The 27,168-nt window shown below is 38.3% G+C and overlaps 2 protein-coding genes across 4 annotated transcripts in view; one reads left to right on the forward strand and one right to left on the reverse strand.

The window, feature by feature from the left end:
* Nucleotides 1–1,806: 1,806 nt before the first annotated feature.
* Nucleotides 1,807–2,948, reverse strand: LOC126966180 (ATP-dependent Clp protease proteolytic subunit). The gene has a single exon (XM_050810142.1). It carries the CDS (start codon nucleotides 2,700–2,702, stop codon nucleotides 1,968–1,970), a length of 735 nt encoding a protein of 244 aa, XP_050666099.1. The 5' UTR covers nucleotides 2,703–2,948; the 3' UTR covers nucleotides 1,807–1,967.
* A 3,184-nt stretch (nucleotides 2,949–6,132) lies between these two features.
* Nucleotides 6,133–27,168, forward strand: part of LOC126966142 (uncharacterized) — a 38,096-nt gene continuing 17,060 nt past the window's right edge. Inside the window, exons 1-11 of one of the 3 annotated variants that reach the window (XM_050810082.1) lie at nucleotides 6,133–6,344; nucleotides 6,433–6,557; nucleotides 6,644–6,689; nucleotides 6,762–6,855; nucleotides 7,277–7,354; nucleotides 9,098–9,305; nucleotides 10,140–10,181; nucleotides 10,257–10,293; nucleotides 16,636–16,714; nucleotides 19,555–19,677; nucleotides 25,803–25,970. In XM_050810082.1, coding sequence (XP_050666039.1) covers nucleotides 6,214–6,344; nucleotides 6,433–6,557; nucleotides 6,644–6,689; nucleotides 6,762–6,855; nucleotides 7,277–7,354; nucleotides 9,098–9,305; nucleotides 10,140–10,181; nucleotides 10,257–10,293; nucleotides 16,636–16,714; nucleotides 19,555–19,677; nucleotides 25,803–25,970 — 1,131 coding nt within the window. In that variant the 5' untranslated portion in view covers nucleotides 6,133–6,213. Of the gene's footprint in view, nucleotides 6,345–6,432; nucleotides 6,558–6,643; nucleotides 6,690–6,761; nucleotides 6,856–7,276; nucleotides 7,355–9,069; nucleotides 9,306–10,139; nucleotides 10,182–10,256; nucleotides 10,294–16,635; nucleotides 16,715–19,554; nucleotides 19,678–25,802; nucleotides 25,971–27,168 lie in introns of those variants that run through there. The other 2 variants (XM_050810083.1, XM_050810084.1) reach the window with 2 other exon arrangements.

Genomic DNA, 27,168 nt, shown 5'->3' on the forward strand with positions numbered 1-27,168 from the left:
TAATTATAATATACTAGCTGACCCGACAGACGTTGTTCTGTAGATAATAAAAAAATACTGTTTTATAGGAATTTGCCAATTATATTTCAAAATAATCAAGAATTATTTCGTAAAAAATGCTCAATGTTGTTTTAATGAAATTGTTTCACAGCGGAACTGTCAAACCGTTCGTCACTAAATTCTCTCATAGAAAATATGTCCATACAAAACAAATATTGAAAATAAAAATAATTATGGGTCCAAAATCGAAATAAAAAATATCCTATCTCTCAAGTTGGATCAAACTGCACTCCATGAAGTAATCCCCATTAAAATCCGTTCATTAGTTTACGAGTCCATCACGGACAAACAACGTGTCACGTAATTTATATATATTAAGATTAATATTATATAAAGTGATGTTACAAAAATTCTTAATGCCTTACATAAGTAAATCAAAAATTATTAATGTAAATTAATAAATAAAAACACGAGTTATTGAGTATAGTAGATGCATCACAATGACTGAACCCGAAGCCAATGAACACAGGAATTCCCCAATCCCGTTTGCTATCCTACATTGTTTCATCTTCCTATAATCATATTATGTTGGTTACCTCCAGTGTGCATTTTTATGCAGATGACAGTACTTGAGTTGCTGTACCTATAATTATAACACCCATGTAGGTCTCTTTCGGGAAGTAGTAGACCAATGCTGGAAGAAACTTATTTTCTGTATCGAGTTGTCTTGAGACGGGGTTGAATTTGTTAAAATGAACATTATCCAATTTAACCCCCAGAACATTCAAGTTTGCACGTAAACCATAAAACAAAACATTCTCCTATCACCACTCTTCAACACTCCTCGAACAATGTGATCAATAAGTTTGTATAGCATATCCGGGACTTGAAATCTTAAGTGATTGCCAATTTCTCAGTATTCTGGGAAACAAGGTATACTTCAAGCTAGCCCACTTTCTATCCAACCTATAACCAAAGTCTAGCCATATATAGAAAGTGAAGGCTATTGCCTTCATCACAGTTTGGTATACCCTATATCACCTCAAACTAATTGTGCAATGCAGAGCTGTTGGAGTTGTTGTGATTTCAGGTTTCAGAAACTTTATTTTTTCAAAATTTACTTACGGTTATAATACTATTCTAGTAACAAGACAAAAGAAACCTTATATATTACATAATCAATATTAGATCATAAATTAAAAATAATAACAAAAAAAATCTACTATCTTATGTAATTGAAAGTATCTTCTTAAATAGACCCACATATTTTATAAATTTTTTTAGTTTGTTTAATAACACAAAAAATTTTAATTATTTACTAAAATGACACAAAATATTAATTATTTAACTGTGTTAAGGAAGTTTAGTCCTATATGACATCGCTTCATTGTGTGCCTTCTACTGCATTATTCACAGGTTTTTCTGAACAGCTGTTTGACATGATTCCTGCGGCCAACTTCCACCTCCGCTTTACTTGCCTCAAATATGGATATTGTCCTAACCATCTGGATGTTTCGCATACTGTGGAATGATCTTTCTTGAGCAATGTTTCCATGACAATATGACACAGGAAACATTCACCTTCCTAAAAGACCTGCAACACTCCTGAACTCATAGATTCAAAACCCATACACTCATTTCTCTTCTTTCATAAAAAAAGATCCCCAAAGGGAAGGGACCCATTTTAAAACCTTGAGGTTTTTAAATGCACCAGTATTCTGCATATCAGATTATCATCATATATATAAATCGTTAAAGTAGGCCAAGGATATATTGTATTTAATATATAAATAAAATTGTCACACCAACTGTTTGAAATATAATATATTAGGAATGGAACTATAAAAAAACAATAAATAAGAGCACTTGTCCACATTGACTCAACCAACTAAAAATTAAGTTTTATAAGATGTCAAATTTACTAATATAACAGTTAATGTAGTTATCATATCACATACAATTTAAAATCAGCTATTTTGTGCTGGATTTGATGTTGATTCTTTCTCCATCGCATGTGAGGGTGGATGTTCAAGAACATTATCAATGAGTCCAAAATTCTTAGCCTCTCCTGGAGACATGAAGTAATCCCGTTCCATTGAGCTTTGAACTCTTTCGATTGGTAAGCCCGTGTGCCGAACATATAATCCATTAATCTGAGATTTCAATTTTAAAATTTCTTCAGCTTGAATCTGTATATCTGTGGCTTGCCCGCGGACACCACCAGAAGGTTGGTGCACCATTATTCTAGAATTGGGAAGGGCATGACGCATACCAGGTGCTCCTGCTGCTAATAGAAGTGATGCCATACTACAGGCCTGTCCCACACACCATGTAGCAACTGGTGGAGTAATATATTGCATTGTGTCATAAATGCCAAGTCCAGCAGTAACATTACCACCTGGAGAATTAATATATAAATGAACTGGCTTCTTACTTGATTCAGATTGGAGAAATAAAAGTTGAGCAACTACCAGTGAACTTATTTCATCATTGATTGGGCCCATTAAGCAAATAATTCTTTCACGGAGAAGCCTTGAGTAAATATCGTATGCTCTTTCGCCTCTCCCTGTTTGTTCCACTACAATAGGAATCATACCTATTCTTGATGCCCTAGTTGTACTTATCATTCTCTGAATATCTATATCACATTTCTCACGAACTAACACTAGTTTAACTGCTTGACGGATGTATTTTAATGCCATTTTATTAGATCTAGATTAGTAGATTTACTAATTGGGTATGTACTTTTGTTTGCTAATATTTCGCTCAAAATCCAACTGCGTGTTTGCCCAACTGTAGGTATTGAATATTGATAGATAGAATTTAAATAATTACAAAGAACGAAAATAATGAAGTAGAAGTCAGAAACTCAGAATTAAGTGTATGACAAAAAAAATATAGGTACTTTCTTATTTTTTTTGTTTGAAACTTTAAAAATTGAAATACGACCTGTCATTTGTCATTTTCATTCCTCACCAAGGTCTTAGAATATCAACACAATAGAAGTAGCCGCGTGCCCCACGGAGCATAAAAATATAAACAATTTGTTATGTTTTTAAAGTGATAACCCTCACATCTAGGATTAATACACAAACAAAATTTAATATAAACCACTGAGCTAACCGTTCAACGGTTAGAGCACCGGCACGGAACGCCGGAGGTCGTGGGTTCGAATCCCGCATCGTTCATAAAATTTTGTTGTTCAAATTTTATTTGTGCATAAAAATATATATATATAAGGGCGCATTTAATTGAACATTTTCTACGTAGTGGCCGCCTTTCATTCAATACACGTAGTAATGCGATAGAAAGAGATGAAATGCGCTAATCGACTTCAGTTGAAACCCACCCGTATGTAGCAATTTTTTATTCCCGTAAGGTAGTGCTTGCCAATTTAAAATAAAATAAGGGTTAAATTGATGTCGAATGATAGATAATATATGGAGGAGTATTAAGATTCCGACAATTCAAAAAAAGATAATAGATACCCAACAAAAATTAAAATATTTTATGTAAAAAATTATGTAATGCCAAAGATTTATATTTATGACAGTTGTACTAGTAGTTTACAAATAAATAAAATTGTTTCAATATTTTAACAACAATAATTTTGGCGGCCTGTTTGTTTATGCTGGGTAAACTACGGAACAACTGAACCAATTTTGGTGAGACTTTCCGGTGAAATAATAACTTAACTGTAATAATGAAAAAATACAAAATATTAAAAATAAGTAGGATAACTTTTAAATATGGTCAGCACGGCATCTCTGCAACATTTCTTTTCTTGCCCTCCAAATAAAAATTTAAAACATAATCCTTTGAGCTAAGCCAAAAATATTTTGAAGGCTTCTATTTTTTTCTGCATAGAGCCGTCATCCATACATGTTTAATTTATCTCCATAATATTCCATATGAAGGTCATGTCTATTCTGTATAGCTCTTAAAGTTTAACAACAAATAAATTGGAAGTTATATTGGGTAATAAAATCTATTTGATTTGAAGTTATTATATTTACTGTATACTGCGATGTTCATCGTAAACAACAAAATTGTGACTGCACAATTATTATTCTTATTATTATTTGGCTAGTCCTAATGAGTCCTAGTAACACCGCGTCCAAAATTGGACTATTGTGTTTGTCACTCATACTTATAGCTCGTCGTCAAGCCCTGCCGCATTTACGAACTGCAGCATCTTCTTGACGCGAGTATTACAAACAGCATCTGAGAGCAGGGTGTAGTCACTAAGATTGATGTTACGCTTATGCATTAGTGGGCTGCAATTGCAGAGGAGTAGAAGAGGCGTTTCATCGGCCTCAAGGCAGAATCTGCAAGTTATTTCGTTTTTTATTCCGACCACACTGAGGGGCCTCATTTAGGCGACAGTGCCCAGTTAGCATCCTGGTGAGTATGCGTAGGTTTTAACTGCTCAATGAGTGGGGTTCATTCGCGTTTCTGTTAATGTATGCCTTTATCAGTACTTTGGAATGGTATAAACCTGTTGAGTTGCTCCAGCGTTTAAGTGCTTCTAGTTGACATTGGTTCCTCAGGGTGTGACGAATGGTGCTTATAGGGAGTCCACAAATAGGTTCCGGACCGTATTGGACTACTTTAGCTCCAGCTCTTGCGAGCTCATCGGCCATTTCATTGCCTATGATTCCGGCATGCCCTGGGACCCATTTGAGGATCACTTTTTTTTTGCCTAATGTGTTTAGGCAGTCAATACAGTTTTTGACGCCATCAAGTCTGCGTCTAATGCCAACAGTGCTGCCTGACTGTCAGAGTGAATGTATATGTTTTGGTTGTAGTAGCCTTTTTGTATATTGGTTTCCGCACATTCTAAAATGGGGTATGCTGCTTGAAGGACTGCACAATACTACGAAACTAATATATTTAGCATATTTTTGGGAAAAAACGGCTTCAATGAGTTTTACGGAAAGTATAAACATAAGTGTTTCACAAAGTAAATCCAATATTTTATAATATCATATCAAAAATAGTTCAAAACACTAACCTGTGGAATGACTATTTCCCGTCTTCATCTGATTTCTTACTGCTACGGCTTTTACTGCCATAAGCAATGCAAGCCATGTAATTTTGATTAAAATGCGCTTTCGGAAATGAACAACTTATTAAACAAAAATATATTTTATTTCACTTTAATACAGAATTTAAACCACAATTGCAATTGTCACCAGACTGGTGATCAAAATAAAATAAAATAGCTTCAAGTTTTGGTTTTGCATTTCAAGACAGACGAAATGAGATATGTCTGTCTCTTTTAAGTACATTGCGTTTCACATAGGTTAGAAAAGTCAAGCCAGTGCTGTACAGCTCTACTTATTGTTACTTCTCTAGGCTTGATATTTTTTATATGACACTTAAACACGAGACGAGCAGGATGTTCAGCTGATAGTAATTGATACGCCCTGCCCATTACAATGCAGTGCTGCTCAGGATTCTTTGAGCACTAGCATAAAACCAATTTGAAGAAAAAAGGGTCGTTCTCTGTTTATATATTATTCTTATTATACGTCATCGGCCCGTGGAAACAATATGAAGTGATGGGTCAATTTGTACGTTCAGTATCTATCCATATATTATGGTTTTGTTTTAGAAATATTTGCTATCAAGGGATTTTTATGATTTTTGTTAGACGTAGAATTGATGTGTAAGTTTATATATTAAATAAAGTTTATATATAAAGAAGAAATCATTAACTCGAACTGAAGGAGAGAACATTCTATCTGAGAAGGGTTCGAGTCACACAGGTGGATCAAATTTTAAATTAAACTCTCATTAAATTTAAAAAAATCTAAAAAAACAAATGAACCTCAATAAGAAAAATAGAAGAATCGGCTGCGGTTGAAAGTGCCTGGTTGTCAATTGCCAAACTATAACTTTAGCTTTGCGACCTGTGTGTTGATTTCATTCTTATATACTCTTTGGTTAAAATTTGGCGGGAATTAAAGGATCAATCGGAACAGAAAATTTAAATTTTGACCTAAATTTGAACTATGAAGTTCTACGGTATATCGTTATCGTATCTCTCTGTATCGACTCTGAGCAAATAATTTTAATTATATATATTTGACTGTGAATCTCGACGTATTTCTGTCCTTTATTTCGTTTTTCCACCGTATTTTCTAACATGTTTGGTATTTTAACACATTTCATTAAAATGTAAAGTACAACCAAGAATAACTGCTGAGAATGTTCTATCCGGCTAAGTCCCTGCGTCCAGGTGGACGGTTCCATATCTGTTGGGTTGCAGATACCTATCCTGCTTGCTTTGAAAAGATTAGTCCTGAACAAATTATTTCGCAAGATGTTCCCCGATTATGGTTAGAGTATCTTAATCTGACATATTCTTATCTCATTTTATCTATGTATTTGAAGTTACACTTCTCACTTTATACCTATAAATTTCAGTGAAGAATTACTTAAAATTATTAACCAAGACACTGGGCGAAGAAAATATTACTCTCTGCGTCTCTGTTCACAGCTTATGAGAGGTTTGGCAAAGATTAACCAGAGAAAAGCTTCCATACTACTTGGTTTGTATCTCTTAATCAATTTTCCGTACTTCCAAATATTGGAATATTTATGAGTAGTTTAAGTATATATGCAAAGTATTTTTCAGATGAGCTCTGGGCTATTAAAAGAAATATAAGGGTTCCAGATATAAGGTGATTCTTATTGTTACATATACGACTTTTATACAAATTTTAATTATTATTTCATATTAATCATGAATACAGTTTTAGGCATATTGAGTTAAGAGCTGGAAGATTAAATTTGCCAATATTAGATATTGATGAAATGCAAGAGTCCACATTAGAAGAAATAATGCAGGTTAATTAAACACTCCAATTACATCATATTTGCAAGTTAAAAGAGTAAAATTATCATTGCCCCTATTCAAAGGAGTTCTCTTAAATTAAACAATAAATAGGAAATACTAATATTGAATGATATAAATAACCTTCATCCAAGTGTTTTGAGCCTTCTTTAGTGTTAATACCGCCAATAATCGTCTTTAAACAATTCGACACGTGGTTCGCCTTACACGATCCATACTCAGGAGATGTTGACTGACTAACTCTTGCCACAGTTTGGCGAGTATTGGCGGAATTAACACTTAAGAAGGCTCTAAACATTTGGATAATTATGGATTTCCGTAAAGTACCTACTTCAATAAATTTTCATAAATAACCTTGTTAGTCATTTAGTCATGATTATAAATAGGATGGTTTAGGTTTGCATTATTTTTCAGAGTACCAGTAACTCATCGGCACATATCGAGGATATAACACTACAAGAACCAACACTACCAGAGTCTCATGTATGGCATGTAAGTATTATTATTTACAATAACTCAATAAGGTTAATATTCCTACTTCAAAGGCATCAATCATAAATATTCTAAAATAAAATCCAATAGAATTACTAAAAAATTTTTAAGACCAATATTTGAAGCAAGGCCTGACTACTGTAAAATAACAGATTATATTTAGGTAATTGTCAAATTTAACCCCCAAATACTCAAGTTTGCGCATGTAATACTAAAAAACCCCCATTTGTCGTATCACCGCTCTTCGAGAACAGTTCCCATAAAGCCTCGCATAGTATCGGAATACAGGGTCTCAAAATCTCGTGCCATTGCCAATTCCGTGGCCATCTGGAGGGCAAACCCAAATTGGCTTCGCAGAAGCTGGGCGTCTTGAATAGAGTACGGCAATACTTCAAACCGGCCCATTCTAGTGCTCTACAAAGCGCAGGTCTGGCCACATATGGAGTATTACTGTCATATCTGGTCTGGCGCACCCCAGTATCTTCTAGATCCATTGAAACGCGTGCAAAGCAGAGCAGCTCGTATTATGGAGGACCCAGTACTCTGTGAGCACGGGGAGTGTTCCAAAGAGCTGTTTCAACTGATTCCTGCCGCCGAATTCCACCTTCGCACGACACGGCACAAGTTAGGATATCATCCCCACCGTCTGGATGTGTGGCGTTCCTCCACAGTGCGGTTTTTATGGAGCTTTCTTCCACCTACCTACAAGCAGTCTGTGGACTGTGCTTCCTTGTGCGGTGTTTAGAACGATACGACATGGGTACCTTCAAAAAAAGCGCGCACACCTTTCTAAAACACCGGCTACGCTCCTGTAATTCCTCTGGTGTTGCAAGAGAATGTGGGCGGCAGTGATCACTATCGTATTTTTTACTTTTTGGTGTAGATAGTACGGGTTGTTCTGTAAACTACAGTAGGATTTTTCTAGATTACATCAGGTAAACTATGAGATTTCGTTGCTTTTTATTGACATTATATATTATATAGAACTTTTTAAGCTACTATGCTTAAGCCTACGAAAAGATATATATAATAATAATAAATCTTTTATTTTCAGGCATTTTACCCATAAATCTACAAACAATCTTAATTTAAATTACATTATACTTTGTTTTTAATTAAATTACTGATAAAAAAGGAAAGTTAATATATTATGTCATAATTGCAATTAAAAAAGAAAATAATTTAAAAATTTTATAAAAAAATTATAGAAATAAAAATTATAAAATTAATATAGTCTAATACAATGCAATGACGTTTAATTTAATTTCAGTTCTTACATTATTAAAAAATATATATTATGTCAAATATATAATATAAATAAATTGTCTAAGTGCGGCTCCTATATAAATACACATATATATATACAAAATCGGATCATAAATCTCAGCGTAATCGATAACATACATAAAAAAATACCAATCGAATTTAGAACCTCTTGCTTTTTGAAGTCGGTTAGAATAACAATGTTACCTATTGCTTACAATCGGATTGTTTCATTATAATTATATTTTCTAATTAAGTGCAGGTATATAATATATACGCCGCATAGTCATGTACTAGAAGCTTTAAGAAGGAATTTCTTGGCTTAAGGGTCTCGTTACCAGGCCATAAAATCCAAAAAAAAATAAGGAATTTCTCGTATGCCTTTAATTGTAGCACCACACTATTCAAACCCAAATCAATCCAGTGTAAATGGATAAAATACTCGGACAAAAACGCAACGAAAGAAGGTATTTCGTGCAGATTGATTTCAGTGAGCTAGCACCTAACGAAGCAATGCAGTTCTTGACGGACGATCCACTTGAAGTGATGTTAGCTCGCGAGACTGGCGTGGCTGCACCAAGTGCAGACATGACGACAGCACTTGATATTTCTGCAGGAGCTCGCAAGTCGCGAGGTGACGTTTACGATGAAGAAATACCCGAATTCGACTTCTCTATGCTGACAATATGTAAGTAAATTGATACCCGAAGTAAGGTCACCTATGGCTGCGTTTAGAAACACGCGATTTTTATGCGTTTGGCGGTACCAACAAGTATATTTGTCTGAGAAAGTCTTCCTTGTTATAGATAGGAATGATGGTTTTTTTATTTTAGTAAGGGACAAGACGAGCAGGACGTTCAGCTGATGGTAATTGATACACCATGCCCATTGCAATACAGGATTCATGAAAAACCCAAAAGCTCTGAGCGGCACTACAATTGCGCTCGTCACCTTGAGGCATAAGATGTTGAGTCTCATTTGCCCAGTAATTTCACTAGCTACGGCGCCCTTCAAACTGAAACACAGTTATGCTTACACATTACTGCTGCACGGCAAAAATAGGCGCTGTTGCGGTTCCCGTAATCTAGCTGGCATCCTGTGCAAAAGAGCGTCCCACTGGTAACGTCAAGGTTATTGGTTGGTGTCAAAAAGTCAATTTATGGCACTATTTTAGCGTAGCTACTCTAGCAGTTTTATAGCAGGAGGAGCATAATTAAGTACCTACACCTACAAAAGGTAGACTAAAAAACACTTAGAGTAGGGTAGGCAACCCTCACTCAATGTGGTCTCAAGATGGTCCTTTGAGCGCCAGCGCACTGGAGCGACCACGGCCCGACTACGACCCGGCTATCCGGATGCGGTCCAGAAAATCATGAATTTTATATAGAAACTTGCTGGTCGATGCAACCAGTACTTTTTGCGAAGTACTTAGTGGTTATAAACAAGGTCATTTTAAATCTTCCATTTTTATACTCAACAGTTGTTTCCTAGATAATATATTATACTAATCATTATGTTTCAGCTACCGACGACAATCTACACCCTTCTCTTCATTTGCACGAAGGTAATAATAAAGAAATGTTTTATTTAACCTTTTCGTTGTCGTGAAAACCTAATTCATACCATTTATTTTTCCCAGAAACCCCATCCCGCCAACCTGAAATACCCCAAAATATGTAAGTCCATTACTACCTACCTTTTAGAATTATATAACCAATCCAATTAAATCAAACATTTTAGTTCTGCCTTTCTTCATCACACATCTTAAACATTTTTCGCCATTTCTCGTGTTTGGCGATGAATAAAATATACTCGTTTTCGTCGGAACGGAATCTGATGGACTCGGATCAGTCGTTGCTAAAATCAAGAAAATAACACCGGATCGAAATTTTTAATAATAATTCAAGTCGCGTGATAACTGTAGGTAGCTATGTATAATAAGGGCGTTCAAAAATATGCGAGATTGCGTATGTGGTGCCGGTAAGTTTTATTAAATCTTATTTTATTTTTCGATATATTCGCCAAAAATCCTTTTTTTTATGGAACAGGAGGTCAAACGAGCGTACGAGTCACCTGGGTGTTAAGTGATCACCACCGGACGCCAGAGGAGTCACACAATCTGACAGGAGCATTGCCGGCCTTTAAGGAAGGTATACGCGCTTTTTTTGAAGGTACTCATGCCCCGGAAACACCGTACATGGAAGCTCATTCCACAGCTTTGTAGTACGTGGAAGAAAGCTCCTTGAAAACCGCACTGTGAACGACCACCACACATGCATATGGTGGGGATGATATACTAATTTATGTCGTGTCGTGCGAAGGTGCAATTCAGCGGCAGGAGTCAGGTGAAACAACTCTTTGGAACACTCTGAGAGAGATAAATGCGGTAGAAGATTCCTTTTTTTAAACTAGCAGGATGTAGTTGATATCTGAAACTCCTGTACTACAGCGACTACCGCTACGACTACCGTACTTCATCGTTTTCGAACCTCTGTCCTTTAAAATGATCCTTCATACTTGGAAACAGATAGAAATCACTTGAACCTTTGTTGGGTGATTATGGATGATGCTCATTAGCTGTATTATCTAGATGGAACAAAACAAATTCTTAAGAATTTCGTTACGCAGTTTTATTATTTGTTCTGCATTTTTTTAATAAAGTAAGGAACGAGACGATCAGGGCGTTCAGCTGATGGTAGTTGATATGCCCTGCCCAGTACTATGCAGCGCCGCTCAGGATTCTTGAAAAATCCAACAAATCTGAGCGCTACAATTGCGCTCGTCACCTTGAGACATAAGATGTGAAGTCTCATTTGCCCAGTAATTTCACTAGCTACGGAGCCCTTCAGACTGAAACACAATAATGCATAGACACTACTGATTCACGGCAGAAATAGGCACCGTTGTGATTCTTATACAATTCTTATATAAATGATCTTGCCCCAAACTAGGCATTGCTTGTACTATGGATGTAAGACAACGACAATCCATGACTCGGAAACAAACATCCATCTTCATCATATAAATGTTTGCACCTACCGGGATTCGAATCCGGGACCTCTAGCTAAGTTGGCAGGGTCACTAACCACTGGGCTGCATGGGTCGTCGACCCTACCCGAGTGTGATACCGATTATCTAGCTGGTATCCTGTGCAAAGGAGCCTCCCACTGGTAAAACGCATGTACCTAGGAACTCCGTAGCTCCTCGAGACAGTCAATCATGGCCCCTGTATGGATGTATTCCTGGGATACTAGAAAAGAGAGCTTTAAATTTCCTAGGGTGTTAGAGATAATGTAACTTTGCTTGTGGATAATAAAGGTGAGGCCGTGTTTTCCCCGTGGTTATTAATCGAGCTAAAGTTATAAAGTTAAAGTTTAAAGGCGATTAGGAAGTTACACAACTTCCATTAAAATAAGATAATCAGGAAATCTAAGTGAGATAAGTTGACGTTTCAAACTGATTCAAATAAGTATTTTTTAGGGTTCAGTACTTCAAAAGGAAAAAACGGAACCCTTATAGCATCATCTTGTTATTCGTACGTCCGTCTGTCAAGACCCTTTATCTCGGGAACGCGTTGAGGTGTCTAGTTGATATTAAAACTATACAGGTACACAGGTCTACAGCCTCTTGAAGCTGTGAAAATATCGAATTTCAAAGATAACGTAAAAATAAAGTATATTTCGACCCTTTCAAGGGAATCAAAATTTATAGGATATCTTCCGTTAACGTAGAACTTCAAAATTCGGCAAATATATCTACAACAAGTATAGCGAAAATCTGAAAACTAAACATTAGTAAGAAAATCTTTAAAAAATGTACGAAACCTTCGGTGGGCAATTCCGACTCGCACTTGTTCGGTATATTTAAATTTAAAGACTTTTTTATAAAATAATTAGTACTTATTTAACTTTAAATTTTACTTATTTTATAAGCAATTAGGCAGCGCCTACCTCGATATGAACCTAAATAAATATAGTGCTAAAGTTAATTTAGTTTAATTTGATTCCGTTATTTTATAAGCACACTTCTATTGAACCCCCCACTCATAAATTTTCCTAAATGCCTACGGTAAGCAATCTCCAGGCTCAACTACGACTAGTTAGATTTACGATACCTACCTTTCTAGAAAACCAATGCACGCCCCTGCAATCGGGCAATAGCCTCACGTGATGGAAAATGTCGAGGCAGGCATACATTGCCGGCCAATAAAATGGGAGAATGCTTTCCACAAAGTGGCTATGTGAGGCAAGAAGTTCCTCCGAAATGCATGGTTGTAAAATACCATACTTCAAAATGATGCTTGTGCAATTTCCCACTTTGACGTAATGTCCAGTGGTGGAATTCAGCTGCTGGTATCAACCCAAATGTATGCGGTAGAAGATGCATAGATAACCAACATATCCATACAACGCTAAAGAATCAAGCCGATCAGACACCTTTTGACCAGTGGGAGGCTCCTTTGCGCACAGGATACCGGCTAGATTATGGGTACCACAACGGCGCCTATTTCTGCCGTGAAGCAGTAATGTGTTTCGGTCTTAAGGGCACCGTAGCTAGTGAAATTACTGGGCAAATGACACTTAACATCTTATGTCTCAAGGCGACGAGCGCAGTTGTAGCGCCGCTCAGAATTTTTGGGTTTTTCAAGAATTCTTAGCGGCACTACATTGTAATGGGCAGGGCGTATCAGTTAACATCAGCTGAACGTCCTACTCGTTTTGTCCCTTATTGTTATAAAAAAAGACTTGATCGTTAGTGATTCGAGTGGCTCTACATTATGTACAAACGATAGAAGCTAGAACAGTAATAAGAAGTTATACAAGGTAGTAGTTAAATAAATTATGGTCGAATCACTATCCCTAAGACGACCATTTGCAACAAAAATATCAACTGAGACCAGAAAAGAAGTAAAAATTACAATCTAACAATTCTAAGGATGATGTCTGCCAGTCAGTTTAGGAAAATGTTTATTTTAAAAAAAATAAGAATATACTAAAGGCCAGCATGGATTCCGTATGTTTTTTATTAAATAGATCATTATTATTTATACAAAACTAGATTTTTCCCGCGACTTCGTCCGGGTTAACTGCGTATCGCATTGTGTGTGAAAGAAGTGAAACACTATTTATCTCAAGGTAGGTAGGTAGTTTTAGTTTCGTGTCCACATACAACGAAAGAAAATCATTTAGAAGATCGTAATATTATAATAATCAATGTCGCAATTTGGATTTCATTGCTAAGGCCGCCTTGCAAAATTATGATTTCAACAATTTGAATATGGCGTTGAAGATTATTTTCTTATTTATTTATCTACATATATAAAAAAAGTCTCGCTAAAACTCGAGATTTTGCTAATTTGGTTTTGAATTATTTGTGGAAGTCCAGTGAAGGTTTAAAAGGTTTGAATAAACATGAAAATCCCCGTTTTTATATAAAAACAACAATTTTGATTTTTCTCCGACGTGTCCCCCGTCGTTCAGAAATCAAATAAAAATAAAAGTTTAAAATGAATAAATAATTAAAATTTTTATATGTTTCTAACTTTCTGAGGAGGTAAAAAATAAACTTCCTTAAAACACGGGAAACACTTCAAAAATGAATCCTTTTGTTTGTTTTAAGTTTATTTTATACAAAAGTTAAGGTCTTTTATTTATCGATTGAGGCAGTACGAAGTCTGCCGGGTCAGCTAGTTTATTATAATTTCAATTTTACACTAACATTACATAACCTAATGCGCTGGTGTAGTTGTCCATAAAGATAATTGTAATATGTCAAATTAATAGGTACAATTTATTATTATAAACCAAGGTGCAAAATTATGATTTCAACAATATGTACGTATATCGTTTCGAAGAATATCGGGTAGTATAGCCGATCGGCGATTATACTTTAAATCCAAGATGGCTGCCGTGAAAAATTATGATTTCAACAATATATATCGTTTCGATGATTATCGGGGTAATAGAGCTGATTTGCGATTCTACTTTAAATCTAAGATGGCCGCCGTGCAAAATTATGAGATCAACAATATTTATATCGTTTCGATGATTCTTGGGGTAGTAGAGCCGATCGGCGATTATTCTTTAAATCCAAGATGGCCGCCGTGCAAAATTATGATTTCAACAATATGTTAAAATCATGTCGAAGATTCTCGGGGCGCTAAAGCTGATTTGGGATTATACTTTAAATCAACGATTATATGGTTTTGAAGATTCTCGGGGTAGTAGCTAGAACGAATTTGGGTTCATTTTGAAATCCAAAAGGTTGTCGCTTAAAATTGTCATTACCACAGTATGCATATAGCTTTCAAGGTGTTTGGATCAAATTCAAAATTATTTTCAGTCAAAACATAGTTTAGGCGCTAAGGACCATGCCAGACTCTGCACCACCAATTTGGTATCATTTGCACATAATGTAAATGTTAAAAAATATATAATGAATATAATATGACCATTTAAAATTGAATAAATAATACAAAACTCGCGGATAATAAAATGTAAAAAAAAGTAACTCAACCCTTCTCGTCGACTTCCTATTTCTCAGGCGGCCATTTGCATTATTTCTACGCATAAACGATCAACAAAATGACTTAAATAACTTAGTAGTAAAAAAATCCTCTTGAATAGTAAATCAAATATAATTATTTTAATAATATTTATTAACTATGTATATTGTATGGCAAATATATCTATACAACTTGAAACGATAATAGCAACGACAGCCTAGATGGTGTCGTTGAGATTATCGTAAAAGTGACGTTTGATTATTAGTGAAATTCGAATATTCGTCCCTGACATTTTCAACTAAGAGTAGGGTTAGGACCGATAATATCGAATAATGTTTCGTTCGTTCAATCATCGTTTCGACATTGAATACGACGTAACTAAGAGTAGGATTCGACACGACTAATGCCACGATTTATCGAATATCGATTTTAGGAGTAGGCCCCCAGGCGTTTGTTTCTTCTGACGAATCCGCCAGAACTCGTCAGAACAAATTTTCGTCAGAACTCGCATCTATAGTAACCCTAGCCTAAGGTATACCAAAGTATTATTTTTTTCACCTAACTTATTTAACGGTTTAACTTTTTGAGCCTAATTACCGCGGAATAACACAAGTTTTACCAGCTGCACTAAAAAATTAACAACAAATATCAACATGTGATAATCTTTATTTAAAAGTACTGTGTAGCAGTTATTGCTATCAAAAGGAGCTGACTCAGCGTCATGCTGAGTTGGTATAATTCAGTTTTTATCAATCAATAATTAGGGCTCTACGATGCTTACCTTTCGGTCGGATACAGATAAGTATAAAATATATATTCTAAATCTTTTGGAAAAACTTCACGAATAACAACGAATAGACAACCTATACAAAAACAAAAGATTGGTTCCGATCTCAGCATCACTCGCAAAAATGTCTTCAAAATCAGTCAAACCGTTTTGGACTCTATAAGAAACGTTATTATTAGACACAACATTGAAAATGTACATATTTCTACGTCATCGCATGTCGCATTGGTAGAAGACGAATTTTACACTCAAGAAGGCTCACAATAATAAATAAAAAAAAAATAAAAATAAACAATATTTGAATAGTCAAGATTTTTGTTTTTTTTTTATGGAAAAGGAGCATAAACGAGCGTAAGAGTCACCTGGTGTAAATGATCACCGCCGCTCAAATTCTCTTTCAACACCAGACGATATTGATATATATTCTCTTGGTTATCATTATTACCTTCGATTTAAGTATAAACAAGAATTTCCGAATTTGAATAACGAATAGAATTTATTAAAGTTATCGTAAAAAACGCCCGCTTCTAGGGCATTACTGTAAAATTTGACGTACCCTCAATTAGTCCACATTAAATAGTTTTTGAAAATGTATGGCAGTGAGAGTTATATTTAGGAGTGAGCGTACGCATGTTCAGTTTATTTATTTGATGTAAATTAATGCTGAACGTAGCATTAATTTTTATTAATTTAATTAATTTTTATTTGCAATTATTGAAATTTTAGCGTCGTCGAAACGGACACAACGATGACCAAAAAAGATAGAACAGAAGAGGATATGACATTGGAACCAATTGATGCAGATGTAAGTACTTACACATAAAATATAGAACATATATTATATACAACTGTACGTAGGGTTTTATAATATCGGTCGGCCATTTTGTCAATTTTACTGTCATTATAGATAGGTACTCAATAGCGTCACGAGCGATTGTTGTTATTTTTTTAATTTATAGGCATGCAAGGGTTATGATTTGTTTGTTAGTTACTGATATAAACTTAGTATACTACCGTAATAGACAAACAAACTCCTTATTACGGCGAGACTTAAAACTGCTAGTTTTAAAGATGTGTTAGTGAGATAGTGAAGCGTGTAGTATTTTGCTGTTGGTCAATCCGTAGGACAAATAATCCTTAAGAAAATAGAGTGTTTACTGCGTATATAAAATGTAATATATAGTATTTTAGTGCACATGTTTTACGAAAGTAAACATCACGAAAGTAGTATTGAAGAATGAGTATTTACCTGTGAAATGTTGCTGTTGTTAAAACACAGAATAACAACGATAAAATCACTAAAATTAAAACGCGGTCCAATTTGACAGGAGACTAATGGACACAAAATTGTTTCAAAACGGTTTCAAGGTCTTTATCTATTCCGTCTCTTTATTATTACACCTAGGTTTTCATGTAAGAATAGTTAGGTATCTCATTTCCACACAGGGTTCGTCTATTAGCCATTAGGGTAATATACGTTGGTTATTGAGGGATGATTTGATAGTGGTTTGTAAATGTCGCGTTCCTCCACTTTGGGGTTTTTAAGGAACTTTCTGTCATGTAGAATCAAACTATTGAATGAGCTTCCTTTCGCGGTGTTTCCAGAATCAACACAGACAGGCAACTCTACAATCTTGTACCCTGATGAATCCGTAGACTTTGTTAATGTGTCTAGAACTTAACAGGAGCTAATGTTCAATACTGCAACAACAGTGACAGTGTTAAGTGTTTAGTATCTATCTATCCGAAACAATTCCTAAAACTTAAAGTAAAGTAACTAAATATTAAAGTATTTGAATTTTGTTTGAAATTTTAAAATATACATGAGATGAATATATGAATATGTTGTATTTTTTATGGAATAGGAGGACAAACGAACGTACGGGTCACCTGGTGTTAAGTGATCACCGCCGCCCACATTCTCTTGCCGGCCTTTAAGGAAGGTGTACGCGCTTTTTTTGAAGGTACCCATGTCGTATCTTCCCGGAAACACCGCACACGGAAGCTCATTCCACAGCTTTGTAGTACGTGGAAGAAAGCTCCTTGAAAACCGCACTGTGGAGGACCGCCACACATCCAGATAGATGGTGGGGATGATATCCTAATTTGTTTATTTTATTTTTTCTTCACGTATTGGGGAAAATCTTTGGCTCCAGAAGGAGTCTCAATATATAATCCGTATTTTGTCTCGTTTGTGCACAGTTATGAATATAGTGACAAAACACTGGACGGATTACGTATTGAGACCCTATCTGTGATACGGCCCATAGACTGCAGCAATTGCGGATATCTACTGTCACAGAAGAGATTCTATAAGATAAAACAGTAAAGAAACTACGTACGAAATGACGCACGCACACACATGCAGGTCTCAACAAGGCCCCTACTGTCAGTCGCGCGAGCCACCTGTGTCCTGTAGCGGTGGTTTTCGTTACCTATTTTATTAAAAGCATTACAGATACTTCTAGTCAATTTGGCATGCGGCGCTTAATTTAAATATGCAGCTTTTACACAATACAGTAATAGAACAGTACTTTAACTTCACTAGAGCACCCGAATCGACAAATACACACATTCACACGACTTACACAGCCGTTAAGCAATCTTGGGAAGACTAACTATTGCCGCGTCGTTAATCATTTTGTATGTACTAAACCGGCGGAACGCTACCGCCTTGACGTAGGTATAAATTTGAAAGAAAACGCTGAGTTACGCTCCTGTTCTATGACTCGTATTGTGGATTTGATCTGTGTGTGCCACTGCTACACAGATCAAAGCTGCATATAATTAGAAGCACACGCACACATAGCGCTGCGCGTCTAGATCACTTGAAGTAATTGTACAGTCCAAAGAGTATAATAATATGTAGGGAAAAGAGAGCCCTCTCTACGCATTATGAGCTGTCTATTTGAAAGCTAGCGCCATCTGGAGATTGGCCCTGAAAATAACTATATATAAGCTCGAAATTATAAAATTCATTTTAAATGTTCTGACGCAATTAAATAACTAACTCTACTTTTTAATGTAGGTATTACAATTTTTTACCATGTTGCAATTGCGCGTAGAGTTACGAAGTAGTTATCTAATTTTGTCACAACATAGAACATAAAGCAAGTAATAGCTTCAACAATCTGTTAAGTAGTGATAATAATCTAGATCTCTTCTGTTCAAGCGTAGACTCTGTAAGACGTGCCTTAGCCAACAAATTCTTTACTAATAGCCCTACATCGTCTTATGTTGTTACATTAACTTTAACTTTAATGATAATGTAAATTGTAATTTTCGAATTGTATATGCTCACGCTGTCATTTAAGTTTTTCTACTCTAGCACTAATTGTGGAAACCAATAATTGGCTCTCTGTAATTATATTAAGTATCGTTTAAGCTTTTAAAGCTGTTGGTTTTCCAAATAAATAAAATGAAATAAAGGATAGATATGCAAAATGGAACACGAGTACTAACATGCGCAAACGCTAGGCGCTGCCGCCATTTTATGACCAGCGGGCACACAAATAAATAATAGTTGAAAGGTTTCAAAGCGAGTGACAGCTGCTTTCATTTTCGGGCCAACTAACTTGTCGCTTTACTGATTACGTAAAAATATAATTATAAAAATGTTATGAGACTCATCAAAGTTATTTTTAGGAATTGAAGGCAGAGCGATCGGCCAAGAAAAGAAAACGCAAGACTGTAGATAAAAAAATTACATTATCTACATCCGAAATGATAGCACGTATTAATAATACATACGCCTATCAACGCCCTATGGTAAGATTAATACCGTTTATACATCTCTGTAAATTGTTATAGTACGTTACTCGATATCTTTGTCATTTTCAACCGACTTCAAAAAAGAAGGCGGATATCCGTCTTTGATTCATTATTTCATTTAAAAGAGTGACTTCCAGGTTCGTCATAAAAAGAACAATAGGAGGAGTGAAATCAAATTTTATGGGTTTTTTTCAATCGTAACTCAATGGTTATAAAACCGATAAAAAAGACCGGATATGGCCACCGGAACTTTTCGACGGGAAGCATTTCATGTGCAGTAATTAATAAGCTTAGCTACTATAAGAGGATTTTGTAATACAAAATCATCAGAACTCCTTAACAAAAAAACACTATTCCAAAACAATAGATATAATATGCACTAAAAAGTATAAAAGTAATTGCGTATTCTTAGACAATCTAATTAATTAATCGAATTCGAGTTACGATTATTGTTATTTTTTAATCAGTGTCCTCCCGCCGCGGCCCCGCTTACGCCGGTCACGTTGCACGTGCGACTCAATCATATCTCACCTATAACTATGAATGTATTTACAAACCTACCTTGGCTGACACCGACTGGAACTTGAGTACCTCCTCCTTTTTTGAAGTCGATTCGAAACCATTTATCATAAATATAGACTTACAATATGCTAGCGTACTACAGTAAAACAATATACGTAGGAGAACCAAAGTTACCGACATAGCCCAAATGATTGCGAAACTGAAGTGGCAGTGGGCAGGGCACATAGTTCAACGGACAGATTGCCGTTCGGGCAGTAAAGTCCTTGAATGGCGATCACTTAGCGGAAGATGCAATATTGCACCTGCCAACAAGATGGAACGATGATCTAGTCAAGATCGCCGGAATATGTTGGATGAGGGCAGCGCAGGACCGCGGAGATCTTTGGGGGAGGCCTTTGTCCAGCAGATGACGTCTTCCGCAGGGGGGCAAACGGGCAAGATGCTCACGGGATGGGGAGAGGTTAGGCAATCGCCCATGGACATCGTCAACATCAGGTGTCAAGAGATGCGTTGCCGGCCTTTAAGGTGGTATGCTCTTTGCTCCCTATGCTCTATGCCTGATATTTATTATTATTATTATTTGAAGAGGGTGGCTATTTCCTGGTCCTAAAAGGTTCCTAGTAACACCGCGTCCAGAATTGGACTATTGTGTTCGCCACTCATACTAAAGCTCATCGTCAAGCCCTGCCGCCTTTACGAACCGAAGTAGTTCCTTGACGCGAGTGTTGCAAACACTATCTGGTGGTACGAAGTAGTTACCAAAGATTGTGTTACGCTTATGCATTAGTGGGCCGCAGTCGCAGAGTAGATGAATAGGTGTTTCATTATCCTCAAGGCAGAACCTGCAAGTTTTGTCGCTTCTGATGCCGACCACACTGAGGTGCTTGTTTAGGCGACAGTGCCCGGTTAGCATCCTAGTGAGTATGCATAGATTTTTCCTGTTCAATGATAGGGCTTCATTCGCATAGCTACAGTTGAATGCCCTTATCAGTGCTTTAGAGTGGTTTAAACCTGAAGAGTTGTTCCAGCGTTTAAGTGCTTCTTGTTTACATTGGTTACTCAGGGTGTGTCGGATGGCGCTCTTGGGCAGTCCACAAATGGGTTTCAGACCATATCGGACTGCTTTAGCCCCAGCTCTTGCGAGCTCATCGGCCATCATCACTCTGTTTTTCATGCCTAATGAATTCAGGCATTCAACGCAATTATTGACTAACTTAGACGACGTCAAGTCAGCGTCTAAAGCCAACAAAGCTGCCTGACTATCAGAGTGAATGTATATGTTATGATTGAAGTAGCCTTTTTGGATATTGGTTTCCGCGCATTCCAGGATGGCGTACACCTCTGCTTGAAATATGGAGGTAAAGCTTCCCAGGTTTGTGCTGGATTTAAACCTGGGGCGTTCTCCATAGACCCCACAGCCGACTTCATTTTCCATTTTGGACCCATCGGTGAACCACATGAGGCTCCCGTCCTTCCACGTGACTTTGTTGTTCATCCAGTCGTCCCTGGAAGGTAGTTCCACGATATAGCGTTTAACAGAGATTAATTGTGGAATCATCTGATCAGGTAACACGCCTAATATGTGATCTCGCAGAACTGAGTCCTCTAAGGTCCTAAGCGTTTGCGACATCCAGTTACATGAACCCCCCTGGGCGATTGCCCTCAGCATGCTTGCCTTCGCCTCTTGCTGTATGAACAGTGGAAGAGGCGATAGGTTTAGCATTGCTTCAATGGCCGCACCAGGAGTAGACGTCATGGCCCCGGTTACCAACATACAGGCAAGCCTCTGCAGGCTATTTAGTCTGTCTGCAGTTGTTTTCTGGTTGGCTTTGTTCCACCACACAATGGAGGCGTATGTGATTGTTGGTCTCACAATTGCTTTGAATAGCCATAGGAGGATCTTGGGGCGCATTCCCCAATGTCTCCCTACCAGACGTCGACATACACCCAAGGTTGTTTTAGCCTTTTTCACGGCTTTGTCGATGTGAGAATTCCATGTGAGTTTCTGGTCGAATGTGACTCCCAGATACTTAACCTCAGCTGAGAATTCCAAAGTAGAGCCGTTCAAGGTGGGAGACTTCAGTTTGTTAAGTGTCCGTTTCCTCGTGAATGGCACAATAACAGTCTTTTCTAGACCGCTTGACTTGTAGGGTTTCAGAGTCTTGATGGCGCACCTTATATCCCGGGGTCTGATTATCTTTGCCGCTCTACGCCAGTCCTCGTCAAGAGGCCGTTGTGTAGGCGTTGCTACAGATGGTTGATGGGTAGCCCCCGGAAAGTGGTGGGCCATCAGTACTCTTACGTTTTCTACCTCGTCGGCTGTAAAAGATCCATCTGGTCTCTTAAGCAGGCCGATTTGGCTAGGTTTGTCCTTGGCGAGCAGTTTGTGTACTCGGGATCCTTGGGGAGTTTTAGATAAATCCTCGCAGAACCTCTTCCAAGATGCTCGTTTGGCCTTCCTAACTTCTCTGTTGTAATCTGTTAGGGCTTCTTTGTAGGGTTCCCATTCTTGGGTCTTTTTAGCCCTGTTAAACAGCCTTCTGGATTTCTTCCTTAGTTTGTTCAAGTTTGAATTCCACCAAGGCACTTTCCTGTTTGAGTGTTGTAAGGAGAGAGGGCAGTTAGCCTCGTAGGCGTCAGTGATGCCATCTGTGGTTACTTTCACTGCCAACTCTAGCTCATCCAGGGTTCTGATGCGCTTAGGGATATTCTCCAAATTACTCCGGAGTTTCTCTTTGTAGACAGTCCGGTTTGTTTTCTTTGGATCCCTAAACGTATATGTTTGTTTTTCGAGGCAAGCCAAGATGTCAAATGCTATGTGTCGGTGATCCGATAGCGAAATTTCATCACTGACTCGCCAGTTTGATATTCGCCTGGCAATGTTGTCGGTAGCGAAAGTAATATCTAGAACTTCCTGCCTGTTTGAGGTAACGAAGGTTGGCTTATTAGCTCTGTTTAGTACCTGTAGGCCGTTAGTGTCTAAGAAATTAAGAAGTTGCTCACCTCTGTGGTTGACGTCGCTGCTTCCCCAAGTTGTGTGGTGCGCATTGACGTCGGCCCCGACAATCAGTTCGGCGTTGTTGCGTCGTGCATACTCGACCACTCTCGCCAATTCTGTTGTCGGGTCTCTTTCTTCATATGGAAGGTACGCCGAGCAAACGATCACCTTGGTGCCTTCCCAACCTTTGAAACAGATATACGCCGCAACAAGGTCGTCGGTGCAGACCTCTGTAACAGGTAAGAAATTAGTGTTCTTGTTGAAGACTATGCAAGCTCTGGGTTTTGATCCGCTGGTATTGTAGATTAACTTACCAGCGGTGTTCAGTCCCAGTATTTTGCCGGTGTTAACCCACGGCTCTTGTAGTAGGGCAAAGAGGATTTCACTTCTCGCAAGGCATTTCTCCATTACTGCAGTAGCAGCTTTTGCGTGGTGGAGGTTTGCCTGGAGTATCCTCGCCCTATTTCTGCGGTGCGTCATTGGATCCCACCGGAGGTGGAAGGCTTAGGTCGGTCTGTCTTCTGGTATGGGTGTTTCCGCCCGTGGCCAGAATTAGCCCGACTCTGATCCTTCCCTCCCCTGAGGGGACCTGAGACGTTCCTCGACATCGGCCCTTTGCCTCAGAACGTAGTTGTGGGGGCAGCTGGCCGTTGCGGGGTCCTTGAGATCCCGGAGGTTCCCGGTCGCACAGGCCCGCTGGTCTGGGTGGGTTGCTGTCCACTCGCTGCTGCGGAACCCTCAGAGACGCCCTTGATCTTAAAATTGATCTTTCTAAAACCAAGGGCAGCTCTGCACTCGGACTCTTTCAGAGTCTCCGCGGAGGGATCGTCCAAGGAAAAAGTGACCACTTGGCCTCCCTTGTCCTCCCTCGCGTGGAGCACCTTCCAGTGTTCGGTGTTCAGTCCCGCATTTTCATCTCGGATCAGCTTCAGTGCCTCTTCGACTGTGTCAGCCTCAGTGTTCGGCAGAAAAGTCGTGGCTATGGAGGATTTGGGCAGTTGTTCCTCCGACATGCATGAGAGCTCTGCCTCCGGCCACGGCTTCAGATCCTTGACTTTGTCCACAAGCCACTCTCGGCTGAAATCATTTTCGCAAGTCACCAGAATCCAGCCAGGCTTGTGGGCAAAGCCCAAAAATGTCGGCCCGGTACCTTGGTCAGCCCCGGTGTTAAAAGCAAGAAGTGCGCGGCGCACTTTCCGCATTTCGTCCTCGCTCATAGTATGGGTATGTCGAATGCCCACACGTGAGGACCCGGTTACCTCCTTGAAGCTAGGTCTTCCCGAGGTTGACTGAGTGTCATCTAGCCTGGGTACCTTCTTCGGCTGGGTTTTCGGAGAAATCTCCTCTGACCTGCCACGTTTTTCAGCTTTCGCTTCAGGTGGTGGAGGGTTGTGACCTGCTTTCTGTAGGTCATTCCAAGGCATTTTGGCTAACGCATTGGCTTCCTCTACAGGCATATCCGTTTAGAGAAGCTTTCTGAATCTTTTCCGGGCTGCACCGGACAGCTTCTTTGGCTTCGTCTTTATATTTCTCAGTTTCGAGTCTGTTTCCGTAGGCGTTGTGGTTTCCTTAACGGTTGCCAGCTCGTCTGGGATTAGCCTCTCGACCTGAGGTAAGTTTTCGGTTCCCTTGGGGGCGTCTAGCCGCTCACCCTCGGGTTCCGAGATAGATAGGTTTGCACCTATGTTAGACAAAATATTATTTAATATATTATTTTCCTCCACTTTGTTCCCACGAGAAGCTAGGGAAATAAAGGTCACGAACCAGCAGAGCCCCGCTTACTGGCCGAAGGGCATAAAATAACACTCCAAGGTGCCCAGGTATCGGAGGTACACCGTTAAAGTCTGAGCTCTCCCCCAGACACGCAGCCCTCGTCACGGTACGTCTCACAACTTGGCTTGGATTCCCTCCTCCTTTATCCGGGCTTGGGACTGCCACCATACCAACCCTTTGATATAGGGAAGGATATGGAGGCGGAGTTTATGCCTGTTATGATGATGATGATAGTAGCGAGTAACAAACAAAGAGTGCGAGAGAGAAGAACACCTCTTACGGAGATTCCTCCCTCCTTAAGATGAATTGAAAGTTAAATACTTTTGTTGTAAAGTAAGGCTTAGGCGTGATTACACCAATGAAGTAGAACGCGATTAGAACAATTTGAGTTTATAGATTCAATCGCGTATCACCGACACAAACTAAACGCAACGCATCTTGTTACATGCTGACCGCCGAATACATACCGACTTTTTACATTTGATCGCGTTCAAGAGCTATCACTGATGTTATCGTAACAGAAACATTGACATCTAAACTCAGTTAAACGAATTTGTCTTTAATCGGATAAAGACTGGCATTTCAACTAGTTTTACAAAACTGAGTTTTATTGAACTCTGGTTGAAGGTGTCATTGGTGAAATCAGGGCTAGGGTATTTTAAAGTCGTAATTCATAAAATAATATTAATATAACGATGGTGGGTAAGTGTAGTTCACTTAAACCTTTGTAACCTTGTACCCGTTAGTGCGACACAGAACGCCCACGACACATAGTGCCTCTTGGGTAACTACTGTTCGACAAAACTTTAATCTTATAATAATTTAACAGAATACAAGGAACGACCCCAAAGCAGTAAAATTTGCTGGGGCAGCCATGTTTCAGCGGCCGGCGCACCCTCATCGACCTGGGAGCAGTCTTCCGCAATCATTGGCCCGAATCTTCTTACGTAATATCGCTGCTAGACAGGCAGTACCGCAACCTGACGATCACTGGGAGGTATGGCCCTTGTATTCTAGTAATTCTTTTATCCGTCTTCGCGACGTTATGGAGGCTAATCTCAGTCGTTGTACTGTGAATTTATGCTCCTTTGTGGAGCTTAAGAGCTGAACGCAAGCCACCCTCGATCAAGTTCACCGGACTTTTCAGCGGACTTGATGCGGAGTTCAGCTTGCAGTTCATCTATATAGAACACACACGATCAAGTTTACCGGCAAGTTTGCTTGATTGCCAGTCAGAGCCATGGAGGTCGGTGACAGATGACGACGCATTTGCCATCTTGGGCTTAGTACTCGCAATTAAGAAAACAGAAAGAAAAGATCGGTCAGTGTGGTGCAAAAACTGGTTACTGAAACGAAAATGTTTATCTCATGTTAATTTAGTAAAAGAATTGAAGAAACTGATTTTAAACTCTTGTCCTTGGTGACTCCCCTAATTCAGAAAGAAGACACTGTCATGAGAAATTGTATCATGTATACTTAAACGCTCACACACATCTTCAAGTTTACATGATGCTGAAAATTTGATCAATTAGGCAGAACGAAATTCTATTATATAAGACTTGTCATGCACACCCATAGCCATACACCATCAAGTTTACTGAACGCCGCAACAAGTCCTCTGCAAACTTGACGGCGAACTTGATCGTAGGTGACTGGCAGAATAGCGGTGGCTGATTTAGAGGACTCTTTGGTCAGTCGAAATTATATACTAACATGAGTTTTGCTTTATCATTAAACATGTTTATATTATGTTTAAGTAATTTGCTCGGTGTCTGTTGATTCTCCCGTGAGATCAGCTAAGAAAATACCAATTCGTAATTCGACCATGATTTTTAAGATAATTAGTATAAATTCAATGAGGTTTTATATATTCATTATGAGCAGTGCAAAATTTACTAGTTACCTATTCATTTTGGCTCTTGATATACTTCTCCAAATTCTTTGAATGGCAAATTACCGGTGTAAAATTTAGATTTTGTTTTTTACGTCTTTAAAATTGGCGAGAAGCTTTCTTCTTTCTTGAAACGCGTTCCTGTTCCTGAACATGGGGAATTACAGCTTTTTTTTTTTATTTTTTTTATTCTTTTTTATGGAATAGGAGGACAAACGAGCGTACGGTCACCTGTTGTTAAGTGATCACCGTCGCCCACAATGTCTTGCAACACCAGAGGAATCACAGGAGCGTTGCCGGCCTT

Source organism: Leptidea sinapis, chromosome 9, assembly GCF_905404315.1.
Source record: "Leptidea sinapis chromosome 9, ilLepSina1.1, whole genome shotgun sequence".
Lineage (NCBI taxonomy): Eukaryota > Metazoa > Arthropoda > Insecta > Lepidoptera > Pieridae > Leptidea > Leptidea sinapis.